General features: G+C 39.1%; 1 protein-coding gene across 3 annotated transcripts in view; it reads left to right on the top strand.

Annotated features, from left to right (window-relative positions):
* Positions 1-18878, top strand: part of LOC143027838 (guanidinobutyrase-like) — a 65008-nt gene that overhangs the window by 6119 nt on the left and 40011 nt on the right. For 2 of the 3 annotated variants that reach the window (XM_076189471.1, XM_076189470.1), the window contains exons 2-4: positions 5816-6053; positions 7189-7378; positions 14973-15093. In XM_076189471.1, coding sequence (XP_076045586.1) covers positions 5828-6053; positions 7189-7378; positions 14973-15093 — 537 coding nt within the window. In that variant the 5' untranslated portion in view covers positions 5816-5827. Of the gene's footprint in view, positions 1-5512; positions 5534-5815; positions 6054-7188; positions 7379-14972; positions 15094-18878 lie in introns of those variants that run through there. The other variant, XM_076189472.1, reaches the window with a different exon arrangement.

The following is an 18878-nucleotide window of genomic DNA, read 5'->3' as shown; positions in this document are numbered from 1 at the left end:
ATTATGACAATGAAGATCTATATATACCGGTATATATAGATCTTGACAATATGGCTTATTGTACCTTTAAGGGTTGTGGCTCAAACCATAGAGGAATTAAGCCAAATGTTAATTTTCATCGTTTCCCTGCAAATACACACACATGTGAACTTGTACATATATAAACACACACGACATCTCCCCGTGAAATACAAGTATATAAATACACACACACACACACACACACACACACACACACACATGTGAACGTGTACACATATAAGTACACACGACAATATCTCTCCTTCCCGTAAAATGAAAATATATAAATACACACGCACTCACTAATAAAGTTCCTCGGTGTCGTAATCGGATAAGAGTCAGAATTTCAATGTCAGTACATCGGCGGTACCTGGTTCGATGCCAAGCTAAGATTAATTTTTTTTTTTCAGTCTCGCTGCGCTTCGAGTCGTTACTCCAACTCTCGTGGGCGGGGATTTAGAGATATGTGTGCGTGTAAGTTCATAGATCGGACATACGAGCTCTGAGCTCTCTTCCGGTAGGAAAATAGCTGTCGATCACGAGTCCAATACGTGATCCAAAAGACCAAGATGAATCACACACATGTGAACATGTACACATGTAAGCACACACGACGATATATCCCCTTCCCATAAAATACACACACACACACACACACACACACACACACACACACACACACACACACACTTTCAACGAACGGACGGCTTGAAGAACGTTCTGAAGAAAAGTGCAGATTGTGGATCCCAACGCAAAGAGAAGTGCCTTTTTGTATTTGCAGGGTGGGGGGAAATTGCTCGTGGGGTAGTGGGAAAGTAAGGAAAGAGGAGAGGGGGAGGGATTGCTGGGGAAATGGAAGGTAATGAGGAGGTGGAGGAATTGGCCCTGACGGGCCGCCGAAAGGTGGACAAACGACCGCAAGACGAGCTGGATGATGACATGTCTAATAGGAATGTGAAGATTAGAGGTATAGATAGGAGCAATATAGTAGAAAGTGATGAGAATATTTTCAAGGGATTTAAAGAGGGTGGGGGGGACACAACCCCCCCCCCCCCCCCCCCCCGACTGACAAGACTAGAAGAGAAGGTCGATAAGATGAACGAGGACTTGGAGCGTAGGTTCGGTAATGTTGACAGTATGATACGAAGAATTGAAAAATTGGAAGAACTAGAGAGGGCGAACAAAAACTTAACTAAGGAAATTGAAGAATTAAAACAACAGTTAAAAGAAGTAAAAGATGAGAATAAAGTCTTAAAGGAGAATAATATGGAGAACAAGGAGGGTTGGAAAAAAATTCAAGAAAATAGCAAGGTTGCATTCACTGACATAATCAGACAGCAAATGAATGAACAAACTGAAAACTCGGTTATTAAAGTGATGAGACAGAAGGAGAATATAGTAAGAGACTTAGCAGACAAAAAGAAATGTATAATTATATTAGGAATGGAAGAGAAACATAACCCAGATAGAACCACAAGAATCAAAGAGGAAAATGAAAAAGTAAGCCAATTACTAGAATCAGTTCAGGAAGATGAACCAGAAATTATGAAACAAATCGAAGAGAAATTTAGACTCGGAAAGTATAGCACAGACAAGACCAGACCAATTAAGATTAAATTCAAGTCACAAACAACGGCAGAGAATATCTTATCCAAAACAGGGAAACTAGCAACAAGTGAACAATACAAAAAGATATGGATAAAAAGAGAAATGAATAAAGAGGAAAGAGAGGAAGAAAAGCAGAAAAGACTGGAAGCTAAGGCAAAAAACGAGAACAGAACGGAGTCAGAGAAAGAGAGATTCTATTGGAGAGTAGTGAACATGAAACTAAGGAAGTTCGACATACAAAAGAAAAACATAAGGGAAACAGAGAACACAATGGAAGTGGCAGAAAACTAAGAGTGTCTTACACAAATATAGATGGATTAATAACAGGATTGAATGAGCTGAATGATTATTTGAAAGAAAAAGAACCAGACATAATGGGAATTGTAGAAACAAAATTAAAAGGCCCACTACCACCCAACAGTGTAGGACATGATGCATACAATTATTGGATTAGAAACAGAGAAAAAGCAAGGGGGTGGAGTTATGTTCCTGACTAAGAAGGATATAAACGTGAAAGGTGTCATATATGGAAAGAATACAGTAGAGATGATTATGATAGAAGTGGAAGACAGAGATAAGAAGAGCAGAAAATTTGTGATAAATTATGTGCCTCCAAAAACAGCCTCATGGGAGGAGAGTGAACATAAAAGTATGTTAGAGGACACAAAGATAACATTAAATAAAATAATGGAAGATGGAGGAAGAATAGTTATGATGGGCGACTTTAATTGCAAAGAAATCTGCTGGGAAGAAATGACAGTAAAGGGTGGAGATGACTCATGGGGAAACGCTCTACTTGAGATGATTATTGACCACACAATGACACAATGGATACAGGAGAACACTAGGTATAGAAATGAAGAAGAACCATCGAGACTAGACTTATTAATTACATCTGAACCTAGAATAGTGGACAAGATTGAATATAAAACACCAATAGGTAAAAGTGACCACATATTGATTGAACTGGAACTTAATGAAGAAAAATATATCAAAAGAAATGAACAATATAGAAAAGGAAGAATGATGTATGAAAAAACAAACTTTGATAAAATAAGAGAATTCTTTCAACAAGAAAACTGGGAAGAAATATACAAAGAAAAAACATCAGTGGAAAAGAAATGGAATATTTTGACAAAAATTTACAAAAAAGGAGTAGAAAAGTATGTCCCAAGACAAAAACAAGAAAAAGAATATGTAAAGTGCTGGTACAACAAAAGTTGTAGGGAGTTAAAAGACAAAAGAGACAAATCTTGGACCAGATGGAAAAAGACAAAAAATCTGAAAATATATACTTGTTATAGAAATGAATATGTACAAACATGCAGAGAGGAAAAGAGAGAATATGAAAAAGATATCATAGAAAAATGTAAAGATCAACCAAAACTATTCTACAGATTTGTAAACAATAAACTGAAAAACAAACAGGACTTGGAGAAATTAAGACAAGGGGGAGTTGAATACACTGAGGAAATGGAAATGGCGGAAATTATGAACAAACATTTTAAATCGGTGTTTACAAGGGAGAACATACAACCTGAAGAGATTGAATGGAAAGAGAAAGTCCCCCCTATAGAAAAAATAGAAGTATCAAAGAATGAAATATTGATACAATTGAGTAATCTTGATGTCAGAAAATCACATGGACCAGATGAAATAGCAAACTGGATTCTGAAAGAATGCAGGAATGAACTGGCAGACAAAATACATAGCATAATAAGCAGTTCCTTGAAAGAAGGAAAAGTTCCAGAAGATTGGAAAAAAACAAATATAGTACCTATATATAAAGGAGGAAATAAAGAAGAACCTACCAACTATAGACCAGTCTCTCTAACAAGTACAATAGCAAAAATTTGTGAAAGAATTATCAAAAATAGATGGGTAAAATACTTGGAAAAAAACAACGTACTAAATCCAAGGCAATTTGGATTCAGACAAGGACGATCATGCGTCACCAATTTAATATGCTTCTATTCAAGGCTAATAGATATAATACAAGAAAGAGATGGATGGGCTGATTGTGCATTTCTAGACCTAAAAAAAGCTTTTGACAAAGTACCACATAAGAAGTTGCTTAAGAAACTAGAATCTGAAGGAGGAATACAAGGTAAATTACTAAATTGGATGGAAGACTTTTTGCAAGAAAGAAAAATGAGAGTAGAGATAAGAAACCAGCACTCAAAATGGAATGAAGTAATAAGCGGTGTCCCGCAGGGAACAGTCCTGGCCCCAATAATGTTTGCTATATATATTAATGATATGGATGAAGGAATTGAAAGCTATATGAGCTTCTTTGCAGACGATGCAAAACTACTGAAAAGAGTGAAAACTGAAGAAGATTGTGAATCACTACAGAGAGATCTAAATAAAGTACAGGAATGGAGTAAGAAGTGGGAGATGGAGTTCAATACAAAAAAGTGCAGTATAATGGAATTTGGAAAAAGCAAAAACAGAATAACAGGATCATATAATTTGGGAGAAGAGGGAATAAAAAAAGTAGAAAATGAAAAGGACCTGGGAGTCATTGTTATGAATAATATGTCACCTGAAAAACATATAAATAAGATTTTTGGAGAAACTTATAATTTGATAAGAACAATCAAAGTGGCATTTACATACCTGGATGAAGAAATGGTGAGGAAAATCCTAATCACCCTGATAAGACCAAGATTGGAATATGCAGCAACGATATGGTCACCAAGTACAAAAAAATGTATAAAAAAATTTGAAAGAATACAAAGAGCAATCACAAAACTGGCACCAACACTCTCAAAACTATCATATGAAGAGAGACTACAAAAACTTAAACTACAGACACTAGAGCAAAGAAGAGAGAGAGGAGATTTGATAGCTATTTACAGAATCATGAAAGGCATAGAAATTACTGATAGAGAGAATCTGATAAAATGGGATGACAGAAATACAAGAGGACACGGAAAGAAAATAAAAAAAGACAGCTATAGAAGAGATTTGAAAAAGAACAGCTTTCCTCACAGAGTAATAGACAGTTGGAACAAGTTAGATGAGAAAGTGGTGTGTGCAAAAACAATACATGAATTTAAAAATAGTTTAGATAAAATGAGATATGAAGACGGGACCCCACGAGCATAGCTCCCCTTCCCGTAAAATACAACTAGGTAAATACAACTAGGTAAATACACATATGTGAACGTGTACACATATAATTACACACGACGATATCTCTCCTTCCCGTAAAATAAAAATATATAAATACACACACACACTTTACGTTAATTAGACGACTCGGTGGCGCCATTGGTAGAGAGTCTTGCACAAATCGGCTGTATTTGGATCGAATCCTGTCCAGGTTTATTTTTATTTATTTATTTTTTTCAGTCTCGCTGCGCTTCGAGTCGATACTCCAACTCTCGTGGGCGGGGAGTTGGAGATATGTGTGCGTGTAAGTTCATAGATCGGACATACGAGCTCTGAGCTCTCTTCCGGTAGGGAAATAGCTGTCGATCACGAGTCCAATACGTGATCTAAAAGACCAATATGAATCACACACACATGTGAACATGTACACATATAAGCACACACGACGATATATCCCCTGCCCATAAAATACACACACACACACACACACACACACACACACACACACACACACACACACACACACACACACACACACACACACACACACACTGATAATAGCAATGAGCTAGAGAGAGAGAGAGATAACGGGGGGGAAATATAATAGTTCCAGTCTTCCTTAGCGTTTCACAGTTTTCTTCAGTGTTTCACAAAGAGAGAACGGAAGCAGCCAGATGACGTCAGAAGCTGCGCAGACCGGCTCAAGCGGTTAGACCTTGTGTATATAGATCTTGCTGCAAATGACAGACCCACTCCCAGGGGTTTTCTCGCTTGACGTTTCGTGGGAGTAAGATTTTGTTTATATTTTTTTAAGAAATAGGTGTCCCAAGTGCCACTTTTGAACAAAAGCTGTACCAGTTTTCCTTTTTGAAGAATAATGGTCCAATGTAAGGTTAGGTTTGTGTAAATAAGACCTTTCGAACAATAATGGTCCCAGTTTTTCCCTCTTGAAGAATGGAGACCCCAAATGAAACGGGACCCTTATTCTTCAAATGCTTACTTTTCAAGGTAAAAGTATCCATAGATTATAACTAGAATCCACCTTTGTATTTCCGGCTTCCTCCCTCAGTCACCCACCGACATGCTGACGTCAACGTCACAGCCACTAGTTCGGCTACTGCAGAAGGCGAGGGTAGGTCCTCTACGATTGGTCACTTCCACCCTCCCAAGGACTTATCTCGAGGGGGCACGAAGAATCCACCTGGGGCCAAGACTCCAGAAGAACGCCCCGCCAAGTGGGAACGACTTGCCTCGACCCTGCGGCATTGCCTCGTTCATGAGACTCCCTGTGCAGGACTCTACAGACGGTAAGTTTCTTCTTAAAGATGTACCCATGCACTGGAAATTGCCGCAAGTAATATCACAGTCTGAGCAGAAGAAAAGACTGGAGACGGGTAGTTTATATAGTTCGACTGCGAACTGCAGTTCTCTTCAGTCGAAATAGACTACCCGTCTCCAGTCCTCTTCTTCTCCGGCTGTGGGATTAGTTTTGATTAAAAACGTGGCACTACATTTTTCATCACTGGAAATTGTCTTTTATAATTATTATTTGTAGTAGTAGTAGTATTGATATCATTTTTGGTGGTGGTGGAATGATGCATTTAAGACAAGTGAATTGATGAAGTCGACGACTCTGAAACTTGGATGCACGTACCACAAGGGTACGCGAGCGAATTGCAGGGATTTTTTTTTATTTTCTTTATCAGTTATTGCACATGTTTTTTTAAGTTTCCCTAATATCTAATCGTGTGTGTGTGTGTGTGTATTCACCTTGGTCTTTGGATCACGTGCTGGGCTCATGATCGACAGCCATTTTCCCTCCCGAAAGAGAGCTCAGAGTTCGTATGACCGCTCTATGAGTAATGTTGTGACCTTACACGCACACACACACACCCAACTTTCCGCCCACGAGAGTTGGAGTAACGACTCGAAGCGCAGCGATACTGAAATTTCAGTCCCGGGCAGGATTCGAACCCGGACCGCCGTAGTGATAGTCGGGGACAATAATACATAAAACTTGTTTCCAAGTCATCTCATGCCTACACCATGCTTTGTGATGTCGATCAAGTTGAGTAAGTTCGCCTGTCTTTAAGGAAAGGTATATAGCAATAGTTCGGAGATCTAGAATGCATTCGAAGTTTGTGTGTGTGTGTATGTGTGTGGTGTGTGTGTGTGATTCATCACCATGGTCTTTGATCACGTGATCGACAGCTAGCGCATGGGTGTGGATACAAGGTTAACCTTTCCCCCATACACGCGTCACCTGAAGGTATTTCCCTCCTATCCGTGTTTCTTAGCAATAAATCAGTCGCTGCCGCCAAGGTATTTTATTCGGTTTAGGGGAAATTATCCCAGAAAAGAAAATATCCCAATCCTATCCCATTGTGGCATCTTTTGCACTCTTCTTAAAATGACTTCCTTTCGAACGTCCTTGTGTCGCAGGCCTGGACGTGTGTGTGGTCGGCGTGCCCCTGGACATTGGGTGTTCCAACCGGAGCGGGACCCGGATGGGTCCTCGGCAGACCCGGACGGAGTCCGTCTTGCTGCGAAATTCGAATGCGCTCACGGGCGCGACCCCCTTCGAGGATGTGAACGTTGCAGACATCGGTGACGTCGCCTTCAATATGTACAAGTAAGACTGGAGGAAGAGGAACCTTGGTGAGAAGATAGAGTAAGGGGGAGGTCAGGGAGATGTTCTTCTCACTTGGGAATACAAAACCTAAAGAACTTCATTTTGAGGAGCAAGTGCGATGTTTATTCGCGAGGTTCCCTCGGCCGTTAAATTCGAAATATTCTCGGCATGAACTCGTTAAGCATTATTAGAACTTAGGAAATTCTCTCTTAATTTCCTTCCAAAACATATTTCTATTACTTTAAAAAGAGGAAGAAGAGAATCGAATGGAGAAGAAAATGTAAAAGGTGCAGATGGAGAGAGAGACTGCAGTAAGAGGAAGATGAGCAGAGTATTTTAGGGAGTTGTTAAACATGAAGGAAGACAGGGAGGGAAAGATAATTGCTAAGCGCTAAGAAAATGACAGTGATAAATGAGGAAAATCGAGGAGGCATAAGGAAAGGTGAAGTGAAAGGAGTTATTAAAATGATGAGAGTAGGTACGGCAACTGGGTTGGATGGGTGTCATGCGGAGTGTCGAAAAAAGGGAGGTACACTGATGGTGGACTGGCTGGTAAGGTTGTTTATTGTTTGTCTAAAAAAGAGTAGAGTGCCAGAGGATTGGAGGAGTGCCTATATAGTTCAGCTTTACAAGGAAAAGGGGACAAGCGTGAGTGTAATAGTTTCAGAGGGATTAGTTTGCTGGGTGTAGTTGGGAAGGCTTATGGGAGGGTTTTGATTGAGAGGATTAGGAGAGGAACAAAGGGATTAATTGGTGAGGGACAGTGTGAGTTTAGCACAGGTAGGAGTTGCATGGATCAGATTTTTAAGGTAAGGCAGACATGTGAGAAAGATTTAGGAATAGGTAATTTTTTTTCCTTTGTGTATTTGGAAAAGGCTTATGGCAGGGTAGACAGGAAGGCACTGTGGGAGATTTTGCAGATATATGCAATAGGAGGAAGGCTGTTAAGAGCAGTCAGGAGTTTTTACGAGAGTACTAGAGCCTGTGATAGAATTAGAAATGGAGAGAGTGAGTGGTTTGAAGTAAAGATGGAACTTCGCTTTGGATGTGTTATGTCGCCTTGGCTGTTCAATTTATACATGGGTAGGGGATGTGAGAGGTAAATGCAAGGGTAGTGGGCCGGGGATTGGAGATGGTTAAAAAAATGAGAAAAATGGATGATAAGGCAGTTGTTTGCTGACACACTGCGTTTATAACAGGATCAGAGGAGGGATTAAGGATGTTAGTGACGGAGTTTTGGAAGGTGTGCGAAAGAAGTAAGTAGAAGATAAATGTCGGTAAAAGTAAGATGATGAGATGTACAAGGGGAGAATGTGGCAACAAATTGGAAGTGAGTATTAAGGGAGAGAGACTGGAGGAAGTGGATAGCTTTAGATACTTGGGTGCGAATGTGGCGGGAAAGGGAGGAGTGGAGGTGGAGACAGAATGTAAATTGAGAGAAGCAAGTAAATGCCTTGGGAGATTAAAAAGTGTAATGAGGAATAGACATTTGGGAATGGATGCTAAGAGGAGATTGTATGAAGAAATTATTGTGCCGACAGCACTGAATGGGACAGAAACATGGAGCATAAGAAATGAAGAGAGGAGGAGTTTGTGTTTAAGATGAAATACCCGAGAAGTATGGCACGGGTTACTAGGTTGGATAGAGGTGAGGAGAGAGGGGATGGAGAGGGAGTTGGGAGATATGGTTGATGAAAGAGTATTGGGATGGTTTGGACACATGGAAAGAATTAGTAAAGATTAGTGAAAAAGGTGTGGAAGGCAAAGGTGGAGGGAGTTAACATAAGGGGATGACCAAGGATGAGATGGATGGATGGATGGATCGGGTAAAAGGGGCTTTGGGAAAGAGGGGAATGTCTATTGAGGGAGGAAGAGAGAAAACAGAAGATAGGGGTAAATGGAGAATGGTTATATACGGATGGTGCTGTGATGCATGGAAGGGAGTGGGTGAGGTGGAGTGAGTGTGAATGATATTTTGACGCAGCCCAAATGGATTTCTCCCAGTCTGCATGAGGGGACGGAAAGGGGGGAGGGGTCGCCGATTTAATGAAGCGACCTTGCTACGGATGTGCGGTGTCTTGCTACATTGCTTATGACCCACGGCAGTGAGCGAGATACAGGGATGACCTGTCCTCCAGAACTAAGATAGAGAGGGGGTGGGGATGATGAAAGGGAGTGGAGTATGTGGTGATGGAATGGGTGGAAGTGGATTTTATGCAATTTTTTTCCTCCCATGTAAGGGGGTATATGTATGTAGGAAATTCTATTAAAGTTGTTCAGGGGAAATGCAAATTATTTATTCAGCAGCAATGATGAAGAAAAACTGAGCCAAAATCAGACGAAACAGACTGTATGTGGGAACTATCTATACACGTACTGGTCGTAGTGGTCTTATCGATATCTCAAAGATCCGCTTGCCAGAATCGTATGCAGATGCCAAGATCAAAGGTGCTTTGAACAAGTCGTGCTAGAGATAAGGAATATAACGAATAATCATTATGGCCTTGGGTGAGGTTTACGTTTATCATAGTCTTCTCTCGCCACTTTCACCCCCTCGTCACCCCTCTCGCCACTTGTTAGTCCTTCTTTTAGTTTGTAGGCCCTGTTGCCTCCAATTGTAATTATTCAACTTTCTCAAGTTCTAGGCTGTCTGTTCCTCTTAATGTTGGTTCTTTTCACCGACACTTCACTTCGCTAAATTTTTCTGTCTGGGAGAATTAATTTTATATTTTCTTATTTCTTCTGTATCTTTCTTCAGTTAATTCTTATGCAGCGCGCTTCAAAGGAATCCCCCAAGAGGACGTATGCAAGGTCCTACGTGAGCTTTCCAGTGATGCTCGTGGTGTCCCGTCTTCATATCTCATTTTATCTAAACTATTTTTAAATTCATGTATTGTTTTTGCACACACCACTTTCTCATCTAACTTGTTCCAACTGTCTATTACTCTGTGAGGAAAGCTGTTCTTTTTCAGATCTCTTCTATAGCTGTCTTTTTTTATTTTCTTTCCGTGTCCTCTTGTATTTCTATCATCCCATTTTATCAGATTCTCTCTATCAGTAATTTCTATGCCTTTCATGATTCTGTAAATAGCTATCAAATCTCCTCTCTTCTTTGCTCTAGTGTCTGTAGTTCAAGTTTTGCTAGTCTCTCTTCATATAATAGTTTTGAGAGTGTTGGTGCCAATTTTGTAATTGCTCTTTGTATTCTTTCAAGTTTTTTTTTTTAATACATTTTTTTGTACTTGGTGACCATATCGTTGCTGCATATTCCAATCTTGGTCTTATCAGGGTGATTAGAATTTTCTTCACCATTTCTTCATCCAGGTATGTAAATGCAACTTTGATTGTTCTTATTAAATTATAAGTTTCTCCAAAAATCTTATATGTTTCTCAGGTGACATATTATTCATAACAATGACTCCCAGGTCCTTCTCATTTTCTACTTTTTTTATTCCTTCTCCCAATTTATATGATCCTGTTATTCTGTTTTTACTTTTTCCAAATTCCATTATACTACACTTTTTTGTATTGAACTCCATCTCCCACTTCCTACTCCATTCCTGTACTTTATTTAGATCACTCTGTAGTGATTCACAATCTTCTTCCGTGTTCACTTTTTTCAATAGTTTTGCATCATCTGCAAAGAAGCTCATATAGCTTTCAATTCCTTCATCCATATCATTAATATATATAGCAAACATTATTGGGGCCAGAACTGTTCCTTGTGGAACACCGCTTATTACTTCATCCCATTTTGAATGTTTATCTCTTATCACTACTCTCATTTTTCTTTCTTGCAAAAAGTCTTCCATCCAATTAAGCAGTTTGCCCTGTATTCCTCCTTCAGTTTCTAATTTCTTAAGCAACTTCTTATGTGGTACTTTGTCAAAAGCTTTCTTTAGGTCTAGAAATGCACAATCAGCCCATCCATCTCTTTCTTGTATTATATCTATTAGCCTTGAATAGAAACATATTAAATTGGTGACGCATGATCGTCCTTGTCTGAATCCAAATTGCCTTGGATTTAGCACTTTTTTTTTCTAAATATTTTACCCATCTACTTTTGACAATTCTTTCACAAATTTTTGCTATTGTACTTGTTAGAGAGACTGGTCTATAGTTGGTAGGGTCTTCTTTATTTCCCCTTTTATATATAGGTACTATATTTGCTTTTTTCCAATCTTCTGGAACTTTTCCTTCTTTCAAGGAACTGTTTATTATGCTATGTATTTTGTCTGCCAGTTCATTCCTGCATTCTTTCAAAATCCAGTTTGCTATTTCATCTGGTCCATGCGATTTTCTGACATCAAGATTACTCAATTGTTTCACTATTTCATTCTTTGTTACTTCTATTTCTTTCATAGGGGGGACTTTCTCTTTCCATTCGATCTCTTCAGGTTGTATGTTCTCCCTTGTAAACACTGATTTAAAATGCTTGTTCATAATTTCTGCCATTTCAACTTCCTCTGTGTATTCAACTCCTCCTTGTCTTAATTTCTTCAAGTCTTGTTTGTTTTTTAATTTGTTGTTTACAAATCTGTGAAATAGTTTTGGTTGATCTTCACATTTTTTATGACATCTTTTTCATATTTTCTCTTTTCCTCTCTGCACGCTTGTACATATTCATTTCTATGACAAGTATATATTCTCAATTTTTGAGACCTTTTGTCTTTTTTCCATCTGGTCCAAGCTTTGTCTCTTTTGTCTTTTAACTCCCTACAACTTTTGTTGTACCAGCATTTTACATATTCTTTTTCTTGTTTTTGTCTTGGGACATACTTTTCCACTCCTTTTTTTTTTTTTTTTTTTTTTTTTTCTTCTTTTTTTTTTTTTTGTCAAAATATTCCATTTCTCTTCTACTGTTGTTTCTTCTTTGTATATTCCTTCCCAGTTTTCTTTTTGAAAGAATTCTCTTATTTTATGAAAGTTTGTTTTTTCATACATTCTTCCTTTTCTATATTGTTCATTTCTTTTCATGTATTTTTTCTCATTTAGTTCTAGTTCTATCAATATGTGGTCACTTTTACTTATTGGTGCCTGGTATTCTATCTTTTCCACTATTTCAGGTTCTGATGTGATTATTAGGTCTAGTCTCGATGGCTCTTCTTCATTTCTATACCTAGTGTTCTCTTGGATCCATTGTGTCATTGTGTGGTCAATAATCATCTCAAGTAGAACATTTCCCCATGAGTCTTCTCCACCCTTTACGGTCATCTCTTCCCAGCAGATTTCTTTGCAATTAAAGTCGCCCATCATAACTATTCTTCCTCCATCTTCCATTATCTTGTTTAGTGTTATTCTTGTGTCTTCTAACATACTTTTATGTTCACTCTCTTCCCACGAGGCGGTTTTTGGGGGCACGTAGTTTATTACAAACTTTCTGCTCTTCTTATCTCTGTCTTCTATTTCTATCATAATCCTCTCTACTCTGTTCTTTCCATATGTGACACTCTTCACGTTTATATCCTTCTTAGTCAGGAACATAACTCCACCCCCTTGTTTTATCTCTCTGTTTTCCAATAATTGTATGCATTGTGTCCTATGCTGTTGGGTGGTAGTGTACCTTTTAATTTTATCTCAACAATTCCCATTATGTCCGGATCTTTTTCCTTCAGATACTCGTTCAGTTCATTTAGTCCTATTATTAATCCATCTATATTTGTGTAGGATACTCTTAAATTTCTGTTATTTCCATTGTATTCCCTGTTTCTTTTTTGTTTCTCTCTGTTATGGTCCATTTCTTCAATTTCATATTCACTACTCTCCAGTAGAATTCTTGTTTTTCTGACTCCGTTCTGGTCTCGTTTTTTTCTTTAGCTTCTTTCCTTTTCATTTTTTCTTCCTCTCTTTCCTCTTTATTCATTTCTCTTTTTATCCATACCTTTTTATATTGTTCACTTTCTGCTAACTTCCCTGTTTTTGCTAAGATATTCTCTGCTGTTGTTTGTGATCTGAATTTAATCTTAATTGGTCTGGTCTTATCTGTACTATACTTTCCGAGTCTAAACTTCTCTTCAATTTGTTTCATTATTTCAGGTTCATCTTCTTGAACTAATTCTAGTAATCTACTTACTTTTTCATTTTCCTCCTTGATTCTTGTGGTTCTATCTGGGTTATGTTTCTCTTCCATTCCTAATATAATTATACATTTCTTTTTATCTGCTAAGTCTCTTACAATATTCTCCTTCTGTCTCATCACTTTGATAACTGAGTCTTCAGTTTGTTCTTTCATTTGCTGTTTAATTATATCAGTAAATGCAACTTTACTGTTTTCCTGTATCTTCCTCCACCCCTGTGCCTCTTTTGCTATTGTTTCTTTATTGTCTTTATTGTTCCTTTTTAATTCTTCATTCTCCTCTTTTACTTCTCTTAACTGTCTTTTTAGTTCTTCTATTTCATCAGTTAAGTTCTTGTTCGCCTTCTCTAGGTCTTCCAATCTTTCAACCCTTTCAGCAATTTTTGACATTTTACCGAACCTAACCTCCCAATGTTCGGTCATTTGTTCAAGCTTTTCCTCCAGTTTTGCCAGTCGGGGGAGGTTGGCATCCGCCGCCCCCTCATTAAATCCTTGGAAATTATTATCCTCACCTTCCATTGAACTGCTTTTATCTATGTTTCTAATCTTTACATTTTTGTTAGTCCCATCATCAAAATCCAAATCATCGGTTCGGCGTTTGTTTACAAGCCGTCTGGCCTCTTGGACCAAGTCCTCCCCTTCCTCATTTCCTTCCATTTCCCTCAGTAATCCCTCCCCTTCTCCCTTTTCCTCACTTTCCCACTACACCACGAGCAATCCCCCCCTGTAAATACAATAGGTACTTCCTTTCCGTTGAGATCCACGAGAATTTCACTCTTTCTTCAGAACGTCAATCCTCGCCGTCCATCTAACGTACGCGTGTGTGTGTGTTTCATAAGCACCAAACCCATAAAATGTAAAAAGCTGTCTTCTACCCCAATTTCTACCTTTTCTACCAGCCTCTTACATTATGAACTTTGTGTAGTATGTTGCCAATGATTCAAATCTGAGATAGCCAAGTGAGGTAGCGACTCTCATACTTTATGCAGTCGATATTTGAGACTTTAGTGACATCCCTACAAATACCCATTAATATTTCATAATTGATGACTCCTTTAAAAAAATATTACTTGTATCTTCTATTCTCCCTCCATTTTTCTACTTTCCATAAATTTTTTCTTTGCTATTTCTATGACAACACCTCTTCGGTGTTATATTTTCCAGAAGAACAGCAATATAACAGAATTCACGCTGAGTTCATGGAATATTTCGACATCAATGAATATCTGTAACTGTTCATCATTGCAAAGAAATAAGAAACTTTTCTTCTTCATCTTCTTTCTTTTTCTTTTTTCCTTGACCATGTGCCTGATAAAGTTGCCTGTTACATTATTAATACTACACTTGTGGTGAATTTCCAGTAGATCTGCATGGAGGCAGATACACAGTTACATGGGTTCTATAACGTCCCCATTTTTTTCCTAGAAGTATTACTGGTGCCTGCTTGTCATTTTTCCATGTTTGTTAGTTTTTTTTCTAGTTGTGAATATAACGTATAGATTTACATTTTTTCCCCAGTTTGCCCGAAGCTGCTGACCAGATCACTGCACGGTACCGTGATATCATCAAAGGAGGCTGCATTCCCCTGACATTAGGTGGGGACCATACCATCACTTACCCTATCCTCAGGGCTATTAAGGTGAGCACTTAGAAATTACTCTCACCTTAGGAGGGCAAATGGGAATTTTGAATTAAATTCTTAAACTTGCTTATTCAGTTGTTGAGATTGTCACTTTTTTATTGTTGTAGTTTTGACATATTCCCGTCTCGTACCATAAGTGTCTTTATTCAATTGCTGTATTTGTACTCTTCCTTGTTCTGTTATATATTTCTTTGCTTGATATATTTAAATGAGTGCATGGAGAGTTTCGGGGATAAATGTCACTGTAGTGGTATTGGGAGATTTCAATGCAAGAGTAAGGGATGAACCAATAGACAAAGTGGTTGGGAAGTGTAGAGTGCCAGGTAAAAATAGTAGTGGAGAGTTAATGGTGGAGATGTGTTTAGGAAAAAGGTTAAGCATAAGTATACATGGGAGAGGATGGGGGATGGAAGGGTGGTTGATAAGGCTTTTATGGACTATGTAGTCATATCCAGAAGAGTAGAGAGAATTTTGGAAGTCAGTGTTTTTTAAGGGAGAGAGTGGTGGAATATCAAGTAATTTTTTGCGGAAGGTAATTTGAGAATGGAGTATAGATGGAGAAAGAAGAAAAGAACAGAAGGTAAGGGTGGTTGATAAGGCTTTAATGGACTATGTAGTCATATCCAGAAGAGTAGAGAGAATTTTGGAAGTCAATGTTTTTAAGGGAGAGAGTGGTGGAATATCAAGTAATTTTTTGTGGAAGGTAAGTTGAGAATGGAGTATAGATGAAGAAAGAAGAAAAGAACAGAAGGTAACGGTGTTTGATAAGGCTTTAATGGACTATGTAGTCATATTCAGAAGAGTAGAGATAATTTTGGAAGTCAATGTTTTTAAGGGAGAGAGTGGTGGAATATCAAGTATTTTTTGTGGAAGGTAAGTTGAGAATGGAGTATAGATGGAGAAAGAAGAAAAGGACAGAAGGTAAGGGTGATTGATAAGGCTTTAATGGACTATGTAGTCATATCCAGAAGAGTAGAGATAATTTTGGAAGTCAATGTTTTTAAGGGAGAGTGTGTTGGAATATCAAGTAATTTTTTGTTGAAGGTAAGTTGAGAATGGAGTATAGATGGAGAAAGAATAAAAGGACAGAAGGTAAGGAGATGCTTAGAGTAAATTGTTACAGTGTGAAGGAAAAGGACCAGGAGCACAAGAAGCTGAGAGAAGTGTGGGAGGTGGTAAAGCATAGAGTAGAAGTAGGAGTGGAAGAGGAATAAGGATGTTTCAGGGAGGAAGTGGCAGGATGTGCAAAGACAGCATGTGGTACAAAGGGATAGGAAGGAATAGAAGGAAATGCAGTGAGTGGTGGGATGATGAAGTGAAGAAGGTTGCTGAAGAAAACTAAGTATTCACAGACTGGTTACAAAGTAGGACGAGGGAAACATATGAGGGGTACAAAGAAAAAAATAACAAAAGTAAAACATAAGATAAAGGAGGAAAAAGTATGGTATATGTGAAATGAAGGATTATGACAGAAGATTTTTAAAGTAATATGTTTTGGAGTGAAGTTAAGGGAGAAAGGGGAGGTGAATCAAGTAGAGAAGAAAAGGTGGAAGGTGCAGATAGATAATAACGGAAGAGGAGGCAGTAAGGGGAAGATGTGCAGAGTATTTCAGGGAGCTGCTAAATGTGGAAAAGGATAGGGAGGGAATGGTGGCAGCAGTGAGAGGCACTAAGAAAATGACAGTGAGGAAAATGGAGGAGAAATGAAAAAAAAAGAAAAAAGATGAGGCGCAAGTAGTTATTAAAATGATGAGAGCAGGTAAGGCACTTGGGTTAGATGGGTGCCATGCAGAATGTTAAAAGAAGGGAAGTACAGTAATAGTGGACTGGCTGGTGAGGTTGTTTAATGTGTGTCTAAGTGAGGGTAGAGTGCCAGAGGACTGGAGGAGTGCCTGTATATTTCCGCCTTACAAGGTAAAAGTGGACATATACGAGTTTAGTAGTTTGAAGGATCAGTTTGTTGTATGTAGTTGGGAAGGTTATAATTGAGAGGATTATGAGAGGAACGGAGGGAATTCGTGAGGAACAGTGTGGTTTTAGGAAAGGTAGGGGTTGTGTGGATAAAAATTTTGTGGTAAGACAAATATGTGAGAGATTTGGGAAAAATTTAAGGATTTTTTTTTAGGGGGGAGGGGGCTTTATACATACATACATATACCAAGGCTTTTTCCCCCTTACAAGGGGGGGGTAGCCAAAAAGAAAAAGGCATAAAATCATTCCCACCCATTCCATCCCCGAACACACTCCACACCCCTCCACCCTCCCTCTTATCTTAGCAACTCCTGGATGACGGGTCATCCCTGCACCTTGTCCACTGCCCTGGGTCAGAAGCAGTGTCGCAAAACACAGCACATCCACTGCAAGGCCGCTTCATTAAATCGGCGACCCCCCCTCTCCGTTCCCCCATTGGCAGGGTAGACAGGAAGGCACTGTAGGAGATTTTGCATATATATGGGGTTGGGGGAAGGCTGGTAAAGGCAGTTAAGAGTTTATACGAAAGTATTAGAGCCTGTGTTAGAATTAGAAATGGAGAGAGTGGTTTGAGGTAAAGGTGGGACTGCATCAGAGATGTCATGTCACCATGAGTGTTCAATGTGTACATGGATTGGGTGATGCGGAATGTAAATGTGAGGGTAATGGGCAGGAGATTAGAGATGGTTAAAGAAAATGGAGAAAAGTGGGAGGTGAGCCAGTTGTTGTTTGCTGATGACACAGTGCTTGTAACAGGGTAAGAGGCAGGACTGAGGGAGTTAGTGTTGGAGTATGTAATAGGAGGAAGTTGAAGGTAAACGTGGGTGAAAATAAGGTGATGTGTACAAGGGGAGAGAGAGGTTGGAGGAAGTGGATAGCTTTAAGTACTTGGAGTCGCATGTGGCAGGAAAGGGAGGAGTGGAGGTGGAGGTAAATTGTAGATTGAGAGAAGCAGGGATGATATGGTTTAACGTCACAAACCCACCCCTATTGGAAGGCTAGGAAGGTGCCCCTCACAGAGGACTTTGTAGCGTGAAATTTGATAAACCATACCCTTGGTTTAATTTGGCCGGTGGCAGGGTTCAAAACGCCATCCGCTCGACCTTCGCCGCAAGTAACTACGCCCTAACCCGCTCAGCCAGCGAGCTTCCTTCTTGGGGGCAGAGACATGAAATTTAAGAGAGGCATTGAGGAAAATATTAAATGTTTGAAATTAAATGTCTGGGAAGTATGGTAATGTTTACAAGATTGAATAGAATGAGAAACGAGGAGGCGTGGATAGTGGGGGTGGAAAAGGAGATGATAGGCAGGGTTGATGAAAGAATATTGGGATGGTTTGAACACATGGAAAGAATGAGTGAAGAAAGATTAATAGAAGAAGTGTGGAAGGGAAAGGTGGATGGAGTAAACATGAAGGGATGACCAAGGATGAGATGTATGGATGGGGTGAAAGGGGCGTTGAGCAAGAAGATGTCTGCTGAGCAAGGAAGGGAGAAGGCAGGAGATAGGGGTGAGTGGAGAATGACTGTGTATAAATGATACTGTAACGTAGGGAAGGGACAAAGGGGAGTTAGAGAGTGGTTATGTGGGAATGATATTTTGATGCAGCCTTAAGGGATTTCTCCCTGTCTTGTGGTAATGGGGAAAAAGCCCTTGGTATATAGATAAATAAATGTATTTATTAATTTATTTATTTTCCAAGACCTTGGTGAATCATCTACACACTTGGATCACTAAATAAGCCCATCAAGTGGTCTGAAGAAGTGAAATTAAGCACTTCTTTCGCATTTCCGGCTTAATACTACCCCAAA

This window comes from Oratosquilla oratoria, chromosome 8, assembly GCF_046742065.1.
Source record: "Oratosquilla oratoria isolate Oo_2021 chromosome 8, ASM4674206v1, whole genome shotgun sequence".
Lineage (NCBI taxonomy): Eukaryota > Metazoa > Arthropoda > Malacostraca > Stomatopoda > Squillidae > Oratosquilla > Oratosquilla oratoria.
This window is presented reverse-complemented; position numbering and strand designations above follow the sequence as displayed.